Source organism: Mercenaria mercenaria, chromosome 7 (genome assembly GCF_021730395.1).
Source record: "Mercenaria mercenaria strain notata chromosome 7, MADL_Memer_1, whole genome shotgun sequence".
NCBI classification, from domain to species: domain Eukaryota; kingdom Metazoa; phylum Mollusca; class Bivalvia; order Venerida; family Veneridae; genus Mercenaria; species Mercenaria mercenaria.
Window position 1 is genome coordinate 55997148 of NC_069367.1, and position 19635 is coordinate 56016782.

The 19635-nt window shown below is 35.5% G+C and overlaps 1 protein-coding gene across 2 annotated transcripts in view; it reads left to right on the top strand.

Annotated features, from left to right (window-relative positions):
• Positions 1-15335, top strand: part of LOC123553720 (tripeptidyl-peptidase 2-like) — a 59234-nt gene extending 43899 nt beyond the window's left edge. For both annotated transcript variants that reach the window (XM_053548456.1, XM_053548457.1), the window contains exons 21-27: positions 1307-1391; positions 1693-1847; positions 2457-2556; positions 5749-5879; positions 6884-7055; positions 8032-8151; positions 11200-15335. In XM_053548456.1, coding sequence (XP_053404431.1) covers positions 1307-1391; positions 1693-1847; positions 2457-2556; positions 5749-5879; positions 6884-7055; positions 8032-8151; positions 11200-11289 — 853 coding nt within the window. In that variant the 3' untranslated portion in view covers positions 11290-15335. The remainder of the gene's footprint in view (positions 1-1306; positions 1392-1692; positions 1848-2456; positions 2557-5748; positions 5880-6883; positions 7056-8031; positions 8152-11199) is intronic.
• Positions 15336-19635: the final 4300 nt, after the last annotated feature.

The following is a 19635-nucleotide window of genomic DNA, read 5'->3' on the forward strand; positions in this document are numbered from 1 at the left end:
ATAAATTCTTGAAAAAAGTGATTAATGATACTAACGTTCATTGTCTTTTACAATTACTGTTTGCATGTTTTTTGCTTACCTGAAGGCAGAGTGCTCAAGATGAGCAATAATTGTGACCTCCATCCCCCACTCCCACCACACTCACACACACCTTTGACACTGTATGTCATCATTGTCACCATCATTTTGTTGTCAACAGTTATATTGTGGAAGTAACTATAATTTTATAACTACAGGTAAACTTACACGACACAGGTCACACAGGGCAGCGTAGCTCGGTTTGATAGAGCATGTACTGGTTCATTTGGGATCAGAAATTGGTTACTTGGTTATTTAATTGGAAAACCTTGTTAACTTAGTAGATGTTACAGTCTACCTTATCTTTACAAAACTTTGTCCAATTCTTTTCTGTGTGAAGTCTTTTTAATGTTTGAAACTGGATTATTTGAGATCAAAAACTAGGCCACTAGGTTAGATGATAGGAAAAAACAACAACACTTTTTTACACTTTAAAGGCCACATTTTCTACCTAATCTTCATAAAACTCTGAGATTGTTTGTTTCTACGTCAGTTTTGAAACTGGGTTATTCATGGTCAGACACAAGCTCACTTGGTCAAAAGATAAAAAACTTTACACTTTAGAGGCGTCATTTTCTACCTGATTTTCATAACATATAAAACATAGTCAGAATATCTGTTGTAATGAAATCAATGTTAAATTAGATACTAGGTACTCTGGAATATGTTGTATGTCAGATTAGCTACAGGGCCTTCATGGCTGACTTGTTAGTAATTAGTTTGTCATCAGTCTTTTTTATCAACAAATAAGTAAGTTAGGGGCCTTCACAAGCAAGTGTTGAAGGTAGTTGAATACAAATGTCTTGACTCTCACTTTTGTTGGTTCAAGTTTTGCTCAAGCGTTATGTGTTGAAACCATCTGATTAATATACTGGATGTTGGTGGTTTTTTCTGCCTCAAATATTACCTTGAAGAGCATCTGTGGTCTTCCTTTACAGTAAAAAGCTAGCAAAGATTAAAGGTAAAGGTAGATTTCCCGGAAGCCCAGAGCACCCCAGCCACAGCCATAGAGCTGTACATCACAAAGAAGGCCAACAGCAAAAAGAAGCTGGAATGGAAAAATATTGTGGACAGGTTGTCCTGTAGCTTAAAATTTGTTTACACGTACAGCTTCCCTCCATGGTAATATGAAAAGAAGCACATTTGAAACTGTTTTAAGCACTGAACCTTCTTGTCCAGATCTTTAATCTCAGCTGTCTATTTTACCTACAGTTTGTTTTTCCTGCAGAATACCAATGGCCAAAACAGCTTCTCCAGGCTGCTACCTCTCAGGAACTCTCACTACTCTTAAAGATGAGCCTGCCAAAAAAGCAGTAAGTAAAACATTATACTTTGGTTTCCATGGAGTTTGCCTTGTCATAATTTGATTTGTTTACTTTGATTTCGTATATCTAAATAATGCTAGTGACTTTTGAAGATTTTTTTCTTCAGAATTTGACTTGGCAAATCTAATGTTACTATGATTAGTAGATTTATGTAAGTGAAAGATTTATGTAAGTTAAACCTTATTTTAAAATCAAAGTCATTGGTGTAATTATTGATCTGCCCAATGAAGCATATAGGCACAGCCTTTCATGTTAGAGAACATTTCAGCTAAGATTATGATTATTTCAGAGTGCAATACCATTCAAGTATGTGATCACAGAAGCCCCAAAGAAGAACAATAATAAGTCCAATGGTAAAGATAAAGGTGAGAAGAACAAGGACAAAACCAAGGAGGAGGAGTATACTGAGGCACTTAGAGATCTTAGAATCTCCTGGTTATCCAAGTAGGTCTAGCATATGATTTTGTTAATGTTAGTGCCTTTATTTTTATTACAAGTTTTATAGTGAATTATCAAAATATAAGAATGAAATCTGAAAAATATTAACAGCATTTTTTCACTGGTAGGAAACTGTAAAAAGAATAAATTTAAACAAAACTTGAAATAAAAAGAAAATTTGTTTGTTTTACATTGTAAGATCTCTCATGAACACCATAGCTTGCATTTTCAATCATGTTGATGCCACTTTGTGAAAGCATTGTGTCTGGTGTTCACTTTTTAAAGATATTTCAATCTTACACTGAAACAAACAGATATCCTATATATAGTACTACAGTTGAAATATCTCATTGCGCTAATTTTAATGCCTTTATTTATAGTAATAAAGTTTAAAATAAATATAAATGTATGATTTAAACAGTTTTTTTTCTGGATTTTTAAATAGTACTTTGTATAATTTGCATTAAGTTTGTGAAGAACAGTTAAAGCATTTTAACATAGTTTTTGGTGGACATTGTATTTTAAATGAATACACAGATTATTCAAAGAAGAAATTATAATAAGGACTTTGTTTTACTCACTTAATATAAATCATGGTATTGGTGTTTTTTGTAGACTGGAGATAGGTCATCCACTGTTTGAAGAGCTAAGGTCACAATATGAGGACCATCTCCCACTGTATATAGCCAGACTGCAAGCTCTAGACTCCGAAAAGGTCTGTTTAAAACTTATGCGTTGTTAAACCAGACAGGATTGAAAAAATATCATATTCATTTCTCATCAGTTGTATGGAAAATTTAAAATAATTATATCAGTACAGTGAATGTAATTACTTGCCAGTTTTTGTGCCCGCCCCCCCCCCCCCCCCCCCCATGAGTGGTGGCGGCATATAGATTTGCTCTTGTCTGTCCGTCCATCTGTCCTTCCATCCTCCGTCCGTCCGCCCTTCCGAGAATGTGTCGCGCCTAGCTCCAAAAGTATTTGACGTAGAGTCACAAAACTTTACAGGAATGTTGGTCAGCATGTGTAGTTGTGCACCTGGTGTTTCGCGTCCGGATTCGTTCAGTTTTGTAGGAGTTATGGCCCCTAACTTTGTAAAAATTGGTCATTTTAGTGTTGTGTCGCTCCTAACTCCAAAAGTATTTGACATAAAGTCACAAAACTTTACAGGAATGTTGGTCAGCATGTGTAGTTGTGCACCTGGGGTTTCACATCCGGATTCATTCAGTCATGTAGGAGTTATGGCCCCTGACTTAGTAAAAAATTGGTCATTTTAATGTTGTGTCTTGCATAGCTCCAAAAGTATTTGACCTAGAGTCACCAAAGTTTACAGGAATGTTGGTCAGCATGTGCAGTTGTTCACCTGGGGTTTCCCGTCTGGATTCATTCAGTCGTGTAGGAGTTATGGCCCCTGACTTATTTTGTTTTTTAAGTTTTTTCATTACACAAGACCAGACTTCTTGTCCAGACTTACTCAAAAAAAAAAAAGTTTGTGAAACATGTATGTTAAAATGTACTTGACCTAGAATCATAAAACATTAGAGGATTGTTTTATAGCCTGTGAAGTGTTCTCTTTAGGATTTTACTCAACTAGGCCAGAGTTATGGCTAACTAAGTGAAAAATACACATAAGGTTCCTAAAAGTTTGTGTTGCAAACATCTTAAAAATTATTTAACCTGAGTCATAAAACCATGTTACAGTGGCAGGAGTGGGGGCACCTTTGTCCTATGGACACACATCTAGTTTAATACTGGTAAAAGGTGCAGTGTCAAGTGCTTGTAATTTTTAGCTCACCTGTCACAAAGTGACAAGGTGAGCTTTTGTGATCGCGCGGTGTCCGTCGTCCGTCCGTGCGTCCGTCCGTAAACTTTTGCTTGTGACCACTCTAGAGGTCACATTTTTCATGGGATCTTTATGAAAGTTGGTCAGAATGTTCATCTTGATGATATCTAGGTCAGGTTCGAAACTGGGTCACGTGCCATCAAAAACTAGGTCAGTAGGTCTAAAAATAGAAAAACCTTGTGACCTCTCTAGAGGCCATATATTTCACAAGATCTTCATGAAAATTGGTCAGAATGTTCACCTTGATGATATCTAGGTCAAGTTCGAAACTGGGTCACGTGGGGTCAAAAACTAGGTCAGTAGGTCAAAAAATAGAAAAACCTTGTGACCTCTCTAGAGGCCATATTTTTCATGAGATCTTCATGAATATTGGTCAGAATGTTTACCTTGATGATATCTAGGTCAAGTTCGAAACTGGGTCACGTAGGGTCAAAAACTAGGTCATTAGGTCTAAAAATAGAAAAACCTTGTGACCTCTCTAGAGGCCATATTTCTCAATGCATCTTCATGAAAATTGGTCAGAATGTTCATCTTGATGATATCTAGGTCAAGTTCGAAACTGGGTCACGTGGGGTTAAAAACTAGGTCAGTAGATCTAAAAATAGAAAAACCTTGTGACCTCTCTAGAGGCCATATTTTTCATGAGATCTTCATGAATATTGGTCAGAATGTTCACCTTGATGATATCTAGGTCAAGTTCGAAACTGGGTCATGTGGGATCAAAAACTAGGTCAGTAGATCTAAAAATAGAAAAACTTTGTTACCTCTCTAGTGGCCATATTTCTCAATGGATCTTCATGAAAATTTGTCAGAATGTTCACCTTGATGATATCTAGGTCAAGTTCGAAACTGGGTCATGTGCAGTCAAAAACTAGGTCAGTAGGTCTAAAAATAGGAAAACCTTGTGACCTCTCTAGAGGCGATATTTTTCAATGGATCTTCATGAAAATTGGTCAGAATGTTTACCTTGAAGATATCTAGGTCAAGTTCGAAACTGGGTCACGTGGGGTTAAAAACTAGGTCAGTAGATCTAAAAATAGAAAAATCTTGTGACCTCTCTAGAGGCCATATTTTTCATGAGATCTTCATGAATATTGGTCAGAATGTTCATCTTGATGATATCTAAATCAGATTCGAAACTGGGTCACGTGGGGTCAAAAACTAGGTCAGTAGGTCTAAAAATAGAAAAAACCTTGTGACCTCTCTAGAGGCCATATTTCTCAATGGATCATCATGAAAATTGGTGAGAATGTTCAGCTTGATGATATCTAGGTCAGATTCTTAACTGGGTCATGTGCGGTCAAAAACTAGGTCAGTAGGTCGAAAAATAGAAAAACCTTGTGACCTCTCTAGAGGCCATATTTTTCACGAGATCTTCATGAAAATTGGTCAGAATGTGCACCTTGATGATATCTAGGTCAAGTTTAAAAGTGGGTCACGTGCCTTCAAAAACTAGGTCATTAGGTCAAATAATAGAAAAACCTTGTGACCTCTCTAGAGGCCATATTTTTCAATGGATCTTCATGAAAATTGGTCAGAATTTTTTATCTTGATGATATCTAGGTCACATGTGCTCAAAAACTAGGTCACTATGTCAAATAATAGAAATAACGATGTCATACTCAGTTGAACACTGGGTCATGTGGAGATAGGTGAGCGATTCAGGACCATCATGGTCCTCTTGTTGTTTATATAACATTGTTTATTCTCTATTTTGGAAAAGTTCTTTCTACTTTATCATTTGTGAGAGTCATTCTAGATGCTGGAGTGAATCTCAAGCCCAATACCCTAGGGACTGTATTTTAGGCGAAGTTGAGCAATAACTTCTCCTTATAAAATTTCACTTTGCCCTTCCCTCTCAGAAAAGTGAAGTTTTAGTCGCCTAATGCTTATGAGGTGGCAGTACCTTGTCACTCTGGCACAGTAACATTGCTCCACTTAAAATGATTTAAGGAGTCTACCTTTCCAATAAGGCTGCACTGTTAATACACAGATAGAAGTTACTAATTTGTCATATGTTTATTTATATATAAAAGTATCTTATTCTGTGATGTGTATTTGTAGGAAAGAGAGAAATATGTTGCAGAGATAATGGACTTGAGCAAGTATATACTGTCTAAGATAGACCAGACAAGTGTTCTTGCTTACTTCGGTATGAAGACAGACAACAGCACTGATGCCACTACAGTCAAGACGTGTGTACATCTATCATATATTACTTATATTACTTTAATTATTGGAGGAAATTAATTGATTTTAATGTTTTAATTATTGAAGGAAATTCTAATATTGTAATGCAAAAAGTTTGGAAGTAGATTTATAGCTTATCAATTGTTCATTTATGCATATTAACATCATTTACATTTTATGTAGGTTTCTGTTTTGTAATGTTTATACTGGTTAAGTGAATAACCCTTATTGCCATTTTCTTTAATCAGTATGTAGGGAAGCAAACATATTTGAACTAATTTAACTTTTAAATAAACCTGCCTGCTTAGCTCAGTAGGGAGAGATCAGATCTATAGATCATGGGGTCGTGAGTTTGATCCCTGGGAGGGCCATATGTTCTCTGTAAGGGTTTGATTAAAGATATTGTGTCTAAAATCATTTGTCCCTCACCTCTGATTCATGTGGGGAAGTTTGCAGTTACTTGTGGAGAACAGGTTTGTACTGGTAAAGAATCCAGGAATACTGGTTAGGTTAACTGCCCGACGTTACATACCCGAAATAATGTTGAAAAATGGCTTTAAACACAAAACAAATTGACTTTTAAATTATTCATTTTTACTTTTCTAGAATATTGTATTACACATAGCATTGATATCATACTGCATAAAATTTACTGTTTGTGAAAGTTTATGCAGTTTTCACCTACAGGTTTATAAGGTGATATACTGAAGAAACTTAGAGAAGAAATTATGATTAACCTTTAGCCTGCTGGCGGCAAGTGGTTCTGCCTTTGTGACCAGTGCAGACCAAGAGGATATACAGGCTGATCTTGGTCTGCTCTGTTCACTGTTCATTCAGTTAATTTTCAGGGAACACCCCTTTGAATAATAAGTAGTACTGCCCAGATTGAATGAAGGACCAGTCCATTTTAGAAATTCAGCAGGATAAAGGTTAATAATGTTTTGGGTTTCTAGGCTTAACCTGTACTTGAGATAGGTGTACTTTGATATTATGAAGTTATGCTTTGCAGTGATAAAGAGGAGAAGAAATCTCAAGTTCTAACAGCGTTACTGAAACTTGGTACGGCTCAAGCTGATGTTATCCTCAATGACTGGAATATAGAATCATGTTCTGTAACTGATGAAGACCTGGATAAAACAATGATAGAGATTGCCAAATGGACTGATACTAATGATGCCAAGGTATTGCACATTTTGAAGCTGCTCTATCACATATTGGGCTCAAAGTTTCAGTATAACTATGTATTCACAATATCACATGAAATGAGTATTCTTGAATTGAAAATATCTACAGTGAAAACTGTTGTTTACAGATATACATATATACAAGCAAAGGTATTGCACATTTTGAAGCTGCTCTGGCACAGGTGGGACTCGGCAGTTTCAGTTTAGGTATATATTCACAATTTCACATGAAATTAATATTCTTACATAGAAAAATGTCCAAAATGAAAACAGTTGTTTAAATATATGCATATTTATTATATACCTATATAACTTCTGTAAAAAAAACGGCTTGTATTTCACAAGTTAATATGAACAGGCAGAAAAAAATCTGTATTGTACCTTTTATATTGTATGTTGCCGGACTACTTTCATTAATATGCATGACCTGACACAGCCCTATAAAAGCGTACATAAAAACTTCACTAAGTTCCATTTTAACATTGATAAACATTGAAGATTTCGTTCAATAACAAAACAACAGACAAAAAGGTGGAGGTATATAATAAAAGGGTCATTGTAACAGTAGCTAGATTTAGGATTTTGTATTCAGCTCTCATGGATTTGGCAAGGTTGGATGAGGTCCGATCTGGCTGTAATCAACTTGAGTGGAATACAGCATCTCAGATCGAGCTACTATTATAATAACCCTATTATACAAGCAGAATATTGAATTTGTTTGTAATCAAGAAGCTTTGTATTGCATGCTGGTCTTTGGACACCTTAATTTGTACTAAAGAGGAATTCTTCAAAATAGTTTATGCCAGCAACATTTAATTTAACAAAACACATTTCTAAAAGGATTGGAATTTAATCATATTTGCGTAGTCACTTTTTAGATGATTGGTCAGTTTGGTTTTGCAGATAGTTTGTAGACAGTATGGTAGGGCATTAAATTGTTTGTAAGTAGCCAGTATGTTCTGTTAATTTTCAGGTTTTGCCATTGAGTATTAAACATGCTATGGTTCATAGACAGTATGGTAGAGCATTGAAAATGTCACTTAAACAACTTGAAGACAAACCAAACAAAGATATGGAACAGAAAATCATAGAGGTAAAGACTAAGTGATAGTTCTATTACATTTTTTGCTCACTGGCCTGTGTGAAGTTATGTAGAGGTAAGCGATCCATTGTAAATTGTCCATCCATTGTCCGGGCTATTTCTCCTGTACCAATTATGGGATTTGAATGAAATGTTGTGTATATGTTATGGATTTTATAACAGAATGATGAGTAATTGCCGTTTGATTTTTGGACATGAAATCTACGTACATTTTTGCCCAGGCAGTTTCTTTGCAACCTCTGTCTTGAAATCAACTAAATTTCATTGGAAGTGCAAAAAAAATGATACTTTTAGGAATTATTTTGCAGAATTATCTTTACTCTATTTCACTCGATCATAATAAGCATAATTTAGGCTGGGGTAAATTTGAAGAGTACAGAAGTGATCTCATTGAATCTTGCAATCAGTTAAAACCATATTGAAAGTGCAGAGCACAAGAACTGTATGGCTGTCACAAGTTCCTACAGAATTAATTCCCAGTTAAGGTTTAGCAGTATATCACAAAACAACAGATTTTTTTAACGAATGAACAGCATCTAGACACACAACTTATCTGTCCAATACATGTTTTACTGTTCTGTCCCACAGAGTTGTATACTTAAAATATTCTTAATGAGTTGTCACCCTTTAAATAAGAATGCCATTTGTAAAGAAATAAATGTAAACAATTGTCAAAAACGATGTTTTACCTAGTTATGTAAAGTTTAAACACTCACACGATGTTGCAAATGCATTAAAACGAAGACGTGTAACAGCTTTTAAAAAATGGTGAGTTTTTAAAGGCGCTGAACTGTCCAGAAGTGTGGCCCCTTCATGCAGTCCCTTTCCGGAATTCAATACATATATCAGTAAATTGACAATGGTTTTGTACAATAATATAAATGTTTTATATGCTGTTAAATCTTTAAGTAAAACAATGCTTTCTTTCTATGATTTGATGACGTTCGAACTTTTTTCTCCGAAACATGGACCTATACCTTAACAAACTACATGCATAATTATGAACACTCGACAAAACTCCATCGTGAGAGCATGTTTTGGTTTCACTGATTTCCTTGTTTCTTAGTTGTTATTCCTTTAATGTCAAACAACAGAAGTTCCATAGTTCTCTTATTCAGTGAAATTGAAGTTTAAGAATAGTATTTACACAATACATTTTCTCTGAATTCAGGTCAGTTCTAACTTGTATTGTTGTCATTTAACCAGGAATTACTGTAAAATGACTTATTTTACTACCCGAAATTCTACACAAGAAACAACTGCAATATTCACAGTTTACTACATGTTTATTTGTACATTTTAGGTATTATGACATTCACATAGGCTATATTGATTATAGGTGCATATGATACTGCAAGCAACAACTTTAATATGTAATTCACACTTATAAATAAAAGTTATTATAAATAGTTTGGCAAAGTTTGGCCACTCCATCGTTTGTAGTAACCCTGTCGACCGGGAGGAAACCAGATGCGCCCGTAAAGCACCATATCATTACTCCACGGTTTGCTGTCGAAGCAACAATCAGCACCACACGAACGCAAAGGATACCACAGTACACCAAAGTAAATTAAACACCCCCATAACTCGACGGTTGGCTGTCAAAGTAATGAGGAATATTTAGCGGAGCAAGGCAACATACTGTGATTCTAAGAAAAGCGAGCAAGGCTACAGTACACCACAATATTTAGCGGACCAACGGAGCAAGGCAACGTACTGTGATTCTAAGCAAAGCGAGCAAGGCTACAGTACACCACACTATTTAGTGGACCAACGGAGCAACAGTACACCACAGTAAATTAAACATGCCCCATAACTCGACGGTTGGCTGCCGAAGTAATGAAGGAATATTTAGCGGACCAACGGAGCAAGGCAACGTACTGTAATTCTAAGCAAGGCAACTATACTATAATGAGCAAGGCTATGACACATTTAAGCAAGGCTATGACACATTTAAGCAAGGCTAGTCAGATATTGCCAAAGCACTAGAGCAATACCTTTTACACAGTAACATCCGTACTATGACAACGTTCGAAAGCACGCCCGATCGCTCCCGCGGTCGACAGAATTTTTCTCGGCCCTTAATATATTAGGAGTGACATAAGTATAAAGATAAAAAAGATTAACTTAAATTTTAAATGTTTTTTAAAAAATCACTATCTGTATAATTTAAAAAAGTCTTTTTGTCCTCAATCCATAACTTGATGAATTATCATCTAGGTTTCTCATCATCAGCCATCTGGAAAAATGTTAATACCAAACTGGATTTGTCTGTTTCACGATTTATTTGTAACCCAGGAATCTGTTCAGTTCCGTATCTATGTAAGGTGCCTGCATTCTGTTCACTTCCGATGTTAGCATCCAAATGGCAGCCTGTCATCTGTAACATAAGTACTTCACAGAACAGTCAGATTGCCATAGCAGAATTTAAAATGCAATAATATAATTAATTTTAGCATAACAACAGATTTTTATTATTATTATTGGGGTGTGGCGTGTGGGCAATTTAACATCGATCTGAAACGCTAGCCAGTACACTTTAAATTCAACTGTGAATATTGCACGTGATACGAAGTTAATATAACGCTTGAGTGGTTCCCAGACGCTAAGGCGTTCATCATTACTCTATTATGTTTAAACAGGTAACCAATAAATCACAAAACTGGATTACTTGACAACAATGATAGTTTCTAGTTTACACACCTAGCAACAAGATAGCCATGAATTTCGTTAGAAAATAAATGTAATTATTTTTAGGCAAAATAATTTTTATTATGTTAGAAAAGCTTAAAGTTTGCCTTATTTGAAATTCAAATGTAACAATAACTGACAGTGAGTCTAGCAAAAATAAATCCTTTGCAAAGAAATCTAATGTTTAGTACACTTTTTTTTTTGGAAAATCATATTGTCAGCTGACTGTTGTTATAAATCAAACTGTTGAAAGAATTTACTAGTCTAAGAAATAATTGCCCTTACTTTGTAGTTTAAGCTGGTGTCCTTTTCTGTCTCTTGTAACAGTTGAATTGTCTTTTCTTTCAGCTGTATGGGAAGATAGGCTGGGATCACTGTGCCAGACATTTTTCTAACTGGATCCTTGTGAAATATCCAGGAAGTTACAGACCATTCTAGATTATCAATGGAACATTTAATAGGAAATAAGTTCTGTAATCCTTATTACACCTGTCACACCACAGAGTTGACCATAGCATTGTGATTCTTTATTTCTTTTATTTTTAACGGGACATTCAAATATTTGAGGAATTTTTTTAAATGGCATGGCAATATGTAAAACAGTTAATTTATGGAAAGCAATAGAAAGGATCATATTTAATGGGGGAAAAAGAAGAGGATTATAAGAGAAAATCGCAACCCGAGACAATTCATTTTCCATGCAGTTACAGGAACTTGGTGCGCTTTCAATATTCAATATTTTAAATGTATGCCACTTCCTTATGGATTTATGTACCATAAGTTTTTTTGTTATGTGTATTTTCAAGGAAATTTATTCGAAGTACAAATATCAGTTTCTGTCAGAAATGTCCTTTATTTACCAAACATTTAACAAAAATATCCACAAAGCTTATAATCCTCAAAATATTTACTTGAAATAGCTAATGAGCTTTATTACATTAACTGGCACTTTTTCATGGATTACTACCTTCTCATTGCTTTCTCTGTATTAAGACCAGTTTCAGGCCCCAGTTTCACTAAAAAAGTTAAATAATAACTTAGTTAAATCTGTCATTTTAAAATCGTGCTATTGCTTAAGTTATTGTTATTTAAAATTGATTTCTGTAACTCTACTATGATTAGTAATATTTATTTGCAGTACCTATTTCAGTCACGCAAATATGATTTTTAGCTCGACTATTCATAGAATAGTAGAGCTATTGGACTCGCCCATGCGTCGGCGTCCGCGTCGGCGTCCGCGTCGGCGTCCGCGTCCCGATTTGGTTAAGTTTTTGTATGTAAGCTGGTATCTCAGCAACCACTTGTGGGAATGGATTGAAACTTCACACACTTATTCACTGTGATAAACTGACTTACATTGCACAGGTTCCATAACTCTGTTTTGCTTTTTTACAAAATTATGCCCCTTTTTTGACTTAGAAATTTTTGGTTAAGGTTTTGTATGTAAGCTGGTATCTCAGTACTCACTAATGGGAATGGATTGAAACTTCACACACTTGTTCACTGTCATGATCTGACATGCACAAAGCAGGTCCCATAACTTTATTTTGCTTTTTTACAAAATTATGCCCCTTTTTCAACATAGAAATTTTTGGTTAAGTTTTTGTGTGTAAGCTGGTATCTCAGTATCCATTAATGGGAAAGGATTGAAACTTCACACACTTGTTCACTGTCATGATATGACATGCAGTGCAAAGGGTCAATAACTCAACTTTGCATTTTACAAAATTATGCCCCTTTTTCAACTTAGGAGTTTTTGGGTTAAATTCTTATATGTAAGCTGGTATCTCAGTACCCACTAATGGGAATGGATTGAAACTTCATACACTTGTCCACTGTCATGAGCTGATAAGCACTATGCAGGTTCCATAACCCTAGTTTACTTTTTTACTAAATTATGCCCCTTTTTCGACTTTCTTATTCATTCAAGCGACAAGGCTGTTAAATAGTCGAGCGTTGCTGTCCTCCGACAGCTCTTGTTCTATTTAAGCATGATCTAACAAATTTAAGTAATTGCTTTAGTTTATTTCTTATTTCTGTTCTTTGTTTTTCTGTAAAATTCAGAATTGTTGTGTTTGATCAATGAAATAGTCATATATGGTTCTGATATAGATGAAAAAATCAACGTTGAAGATGCATAAAGGGCTTAAACAAGCATTTGAAGTAACAGGTTTAGCTTAGCAATTACTAAAGTTTTTCCATTATATTAGGGCGAGGATCTCTTGTAGGGGGGTGGGTGGGGTTGGAACTATGCTCTATATCAAAAGTTTATACCAATCAGATATTTTTGTAGCTTTTCATAACTGCTATGTACTTATATAAGGAAACTTTACAACAGTATTGACAACTGAAATGAAACAATTTTTTCCTCTGTATTTTTTATTTAGAGCAGAGCAACAAACCTCATAGATAATTTGGGATGTGATGTTGCATATTATAATGTTAATCAAAACTAGTTCTGTATCTAAATGACATTGTTTTGACAAGAGGCAATTTGTGTATATTTGGGATAAGATGATAGGTTGCACAAGCGAAAAATTGCTACGCTTGAAACTTGATGATTCAGTGAGAAAGTCCCAACTGATGAGAAGTAGGCACACTTGCTCACAGTTTGGTAAAAAAATCAGTTTCTTCATCTGCACAGAATGTGATAGGATATGATCCATTTTCTCAATCACCATAATCCTTTGTAAACATTATTTGTTGTACTTCAGGTGAATACTAAGTTTAAAATGTTCAAGCTGCAACTTTTTTTGTAAATTTGGCCCAAATGCCCAGAAGTATTAACATACTGAAAAGTAACACATTTTCATATTAGTATGTTGCCAAGCAGATAGAGAAGTTATAAACATGTTTGTAGCTGCCACTAAGTAGATAAAATCGACTGAAAAATGAAGACAAAATATGAAAACTCAAGATTGTTTATGAAAATACCAGCAGAAAGAAACATACCTTACAAAAGTGTCCAACAGAGAAGTTTCTATAAGGACTTTCTTAAATGCAGTAGAAAATAAAGGTTGCCTTGTCACTTCTTGTTCTGTTCCAACTTGATTATCTCTTTTAGTCAAGGAAAAAGATATAAAGTGCAATTAATTTATCTAATAAAAATAACATCACAGTTCTCACATTGTTTCCAGCTAATCTTTTTCTGTATCAGAAAAATAGAGAAAAAAAATTGTGTTTTCTAACTAAGTTTTACTATTTCAACATGTTTACACTCTCCAACACACCCATTATTTTAGCTGAAAACAAGCAATAGTATGCTAAAAATGCAACAGAGAAAAGGAACAGACAATTTTACTTAGAAGAGGCAAGAGGAAAGAAAAAAAGATTTGGACTTGTTATATTTGAACTACATGTAAATAGATATGCGTTGGCTTACATTTGATTAGGTATCAACCAGATTTTACAAACAAATTTTGAGGGGACATCATTTTATTCTCCAATAAGTTACTTGCAATTTGCAGTAAAACCTGTTTTGTTTGTTGAGATGCCTTTTTCTCTGGAAGAAACACTTGCTTAAAAGGTTATAGATTATTTTGGTGTCACATGCCTGTAATACAACACAGCTTTTAAGTATAGTTTAACTCTTATGCTGGACACGATTGATTCGCAACCAGTGTAGATCATGATCAGCCTGCACATTTGTGCAGTCTGATCATGATCTGCACTGTTTGCCATTCAGTCGGTATCTTTTTGGTAAGCACCCCTTTTAGCAGTAAATGGTACTGTCCAAATTGAAAGATGGACAAGTTCAAAGGGTTAAAGACAGATGCTTTGATTCGCTTTACTTGACCTGTATATGTACAATAACTAACACATTAAAGTACGTCCTAAATGTCTGAAAGCATTGTCACAGATCTGGAGGTGTGCCTCTTAAGGTTCCAAGTGCAGTTTTTTGATCTCTCGACCAGACAATTGTTGAGAAACATGTTTATAACATGACTAGTGAAAATAATAGCATGTTCTTGAAAAATGTATACACTTTGAAAGATAAAGTTTGTTTTAAAGATAATATTGAATATTTCTACAAAGTTGTCCTTTCTGTTAGTTTTTACTTTTGATTTTAAATTAATAAAAGAGTGTTTATATATATGGTAGATGCTCTGAATTTAAGTTATGAAAAATAAGGTCTTGCTTGGTGCCTACTTCATCAGTTATATGGTGTAGACACTGCAGTTATAAATTAATTTTGTGCATGGGAAAAGTGATAAATTAGATTTTAAGCTATAGAAAAACAGATGTAAATTTTTTAATACCACAGAAGCTGTTCCATTAAACGATATTTGGTTCAGTGTTACATGTAGTTCAATAAAATGCGTTTCTTTGCTATAGATCTATATTATTTATATTTTTATACGTTCTATATGTGAAGTAAGAGAATTGATGAAATATGATAGCACTCCTGTTTGTTTCTATATGTAGGTCTGCTTGATGTCGCTGTTGGCATGTATAATTGAAAATAAACATGATTTGTCACATTACAGATGTTTTCTCTTTTAGTTATAATAATAGATCTTACTAGTATTTATGAGATAAATTATATAGAATCACTAAATTGTTGTTTTCAGTGCATCTTGTCCTGGCCCTGCATTTGGGCAGGAGCCCTCTAGTAATTATTCTGCCTGTCTGTCCATACCCTGACACCTCGTCTTGGCCATAACTCTTTACCATTGGACTTACTTTTAAACGAAATAAACTTTCTGCAAGTTTTAATCACAACACTGTAATGTTCAGTGTACAGAATCTGCTATCTTATGGTCAAGTAGAGGTTGAAGTTGGTCGTGAAACATTGCACTTTCTTCTCGGCTCATCTGACCTTTCTTGTTATAAGTATATATTAGTATATGTCGAAACCGAATCCGTAGACCAATTTTCAAGTTCAAGGTAAGGAGGAATCAAAAGATGTCTTGAACTATTGCATTTCCTTGCTTGGGGCATAACCTTGTTACCTTTAATGGATTAATGGTAGAAGTATTTATCACAGCATTGTGATGTGTCCCGCACAGACTTCAAAGTCAGTGTCACAAGGGGTAAATTGGATGTTAAGACTGCTTCCCCCTTCTTGGGCTATCAATTATCCCGATTTGAGATTTCAAATCTAATGTAACTGATCTATCAAATATATCAAACAAATGTAAATGATGTATCAAAGATATTGTACTTTCTTCTCTGGTTTATATTTTCGTACCCAAATTCGAACTAATTTGTTTCAACTTTGGAGACTAGATTTTTGAAGACTGGATTTCATCTGCACGATCAAATGGAGTTTTTTTCCACGTCCTTGTATGGGCCATATCATTTAAGGGTATATTCGATGGCTAATTTTCTCTATTGTGTAAATAAACATTGTTCATTTTTATGCCCACGAAGGGAGGCATATTAGTTTTCAACTGTCCGTCCGTTCGTTTGTTCGTCACAACGTTAACTTTTTGCATGAAGGCACTTTACTCGCAAACCACTGCACCAAGGACCTTCAAACTTCACTTGCTGATAGTACTTATTGAGTACACCACCCCTACTGAATTTGGGGTCACCAGGTCAAAGGTCAAGGTCACAGGGCCAACGTTAACTTTTTGCATGAAGGCACTTTACTCGCAAACCACTGCATCCAGGACCTTCAAACTTCACATGCTGATAGTACTTATTGAGTACACCACCCCTATTGACTTTGGGGTCACCAGGTCAAAGGTCAAGGTCACAGGGGCCAACGTTAACTTTTTGCATGAAGGCACTTTACTCGCGAACCACTGCATCCAGGACCTTCAAACTTCACATGCTGGTAGTACTTATTGAGTACACCACCCCTACTGACTTTGGGGTCGCCAGGTCAAAGGTCAAGGTCACAGAAGCCAACGTTAACTTTTTGCATGAAGGCACTTTACTCGCGAACCACTGCATCCGGGACCTTCAGACTTCACATGCTGATAGTACTTATTGAGTACACTACCTCTACTGACTTTGGGGTCACCAGGTCAAAGGTCAAGGTCACAGGGGCTAACGTTAACTTTTTGCATGAAGGCACTTTACTCGCAAACCACTGCATCCAGGACCTTCAAACTTCACATGCTGATAGTACTTATTGAGTACACCACCCCTATTGACTTTGGGGTCACCAGGTCAAAGGTCAAGGTCACAGGAGCCAACGTTAACTTTTTGCATGAAGGCACTTTACTCGCGAACCACTGCACCCAGGACCTTCAAACTTCACATGCTGGTAGTACTTATTGAGTACACCACCCCTACTGACTTTGGGGTCGCCAGGTCAAAGGTCAAGGTCACAGAAGCCAACGTTAACTTTTTGCATGAAGGCACTTTACTCGCGAACCACTGCATCCAGGACCTTCAGACTTCACATGCTGATAGTACTTATTGAGTACACTACCTCTACTGACTTTGGGGTCACCAGGTCAAAGGTCAAGGTCACAGGGGCTAACGTTAACTTTTTGCATGAAGGCACTTTACTCGCGAATCACTGCACCCAGGACCTTCAAACCACATGCTGATAGTACTTATTGAGTACACCACCCCTACTGACTGGGGTCACCAGGTCAAAGGTCACGGTCACAGGGGCCAACGTTAACTTTTTGCATGAAGGCACTTTACTCGCGAACCACTTCGCCCAGGACCTTCAAACTTCACATGCTGATAGTACTTATTGAGTACACCACCCCTACTGACTTTGGGGTCACCAGGTCAAAGGTCAAGGTCACCAGGTCAAAGGTCAAGGTGCTGCGGGGGCATTTGTCACCATTAGTGACAGCTCTTGTTTCATGTTCACGATGAGGTTTATTTTTATATTGTAGTAATGGTAACATGGAATGCACACAATTATTTTCAAGTTCTAAGTAAGGTGTTACTGAAATGCATGAAAAATAGTTTTCGAAATTGTTCTCTAGGCTCACAAAGAGAATTTCCTTTTCGTGCGCGAAAAAAAATGATTAAAGATATTTCAAAATTCAATCATGTCAGTACCACTTCTAGAGCCCTTTAGAATGATGATATATCTGCGAATCTAGTCATGCATATAAGAAAGAGGTGTTCGTTAATCAAAAGTATGAGTTTCCAAATAGGTTGATCACGATTCACAATTTAAAAAGTCTGGAAATACCATAAATCACAGTAATTTCAAAAATCTGTTGGTGAACGGGAGTAATGAAAAAAAGATAACGGAGGAGATTTGATATATATTCGAAAACTTCTACCGATTCCCGCGATGTAAAACATATATAGCATACCGTAACTACTTATTTCTGGAACGATATACACATATAATGTTCATAATTCGTTTTATAAATAATACTTCATCGTTTTAATATTCACAACAAACTAAACTTCTTAAGTTTGTTCAAACCAAAATTTCCTATTAGTTCATTAGATCATTAGAATTTTTTATTATTTTACGTTCGAACTATGGCCAGATTGTTTATTTACAATAAAAAAGTTTATTTCATAAACGAAGCAGTTTTGAGCTCACTTTTCAATCGTCATTTACAAATAAAATATGTCGAACAAGCTGCCTGCTGGTATACAATAACTTTATACCTTGTAGACTGCTATTCCTTTTTACCTTGAATGTCATCTTAGAGTTGCAAGCTAAACTTTTGTGATCAAACCGATACACATTAAAGATTCTTTTTCGCGATTCTAAGATAACCTTGCTGGAATTGAAGCCATTGCAATAGGTTTTACTTCAGTGTGACATTTGAAAAGGATTGTAGGATACGGATAGAATGAAATAAGTATTTCGAGCGAAGCGAGCAAAAAGACTATTGACAATATTATATTATTAATAACAGCCAGATTATAACTGACTTTGTTTAGGTGTTTATATCACATAGCAATATCAAGAATAGTTATTGCGATTGAAGCGAGCGAGCATTTTTTGGGAGGTTCTAGTGTATCATTCCTGGAATTTAGGCCAGATATTTATTTACTTTGAAACTGAGGCCAGACTATTTATTTACTTGAATGCTGGGGCGCTGATATTTGTTTGCTTAGTCTGTCTCTCCAAAAATCCAGATGTTACTGCCACTTCGACAGGATGGAATCTGCAGATTCTACATCGTAGTTTAAGCCGCCTTTCTCCGTAAAGCTAGCGGGTACGTAGCTTGTAATACTAACATGACGAGGTGTAATATGTGAATGGAATAAAGTCTTGCAAACTGAAAACAATAAAACAATATGAAATAAGAGTGCCTCAGCTCGTTATTTTTCAATATTCAAAGAAAATGAAAAATAAATGACAAAGGCCACCCAGTGCCTCGGTGTATATACCGGTCTGAATGTGTTCCGAGTGAGTATAGATATCCGGTATTTGTCAGGACACGACATATTTCTCAGATTTGGACATCGATCTTAACACTGTGGAGTCCCATTTTTCATAACCCTGAGATTTTTTTCAATAGTTTGCAGGCCTACCTTGAGTTTAGGATGTAAAGGAACGATGCAAAGTTTGTTATGTCTATTGATATTTTATTGTTGTATAAAACCTTTAAATATAAAAGTTGTCATGCCAGATTTAGGATCTTTCCTATTTCCTATCAGTTTCCTCACGTACACAAAAGATCGGCAATGATGTAAAGAAGTCGGTAAAGGAGTTGCAGTTTTTCTTCTAAAACCTGAACCACAAATGAAATGTTTTTAGAGTTTATGTACTTGTTCAGTCACAACGTGATGATGTGCAGTTCTGATGCAGACGCAAACTAGTTGCATGATATATAAATATATAAATATATAAACATACGTGAATACAACATTCAGGTCACATAAAATACACAACTA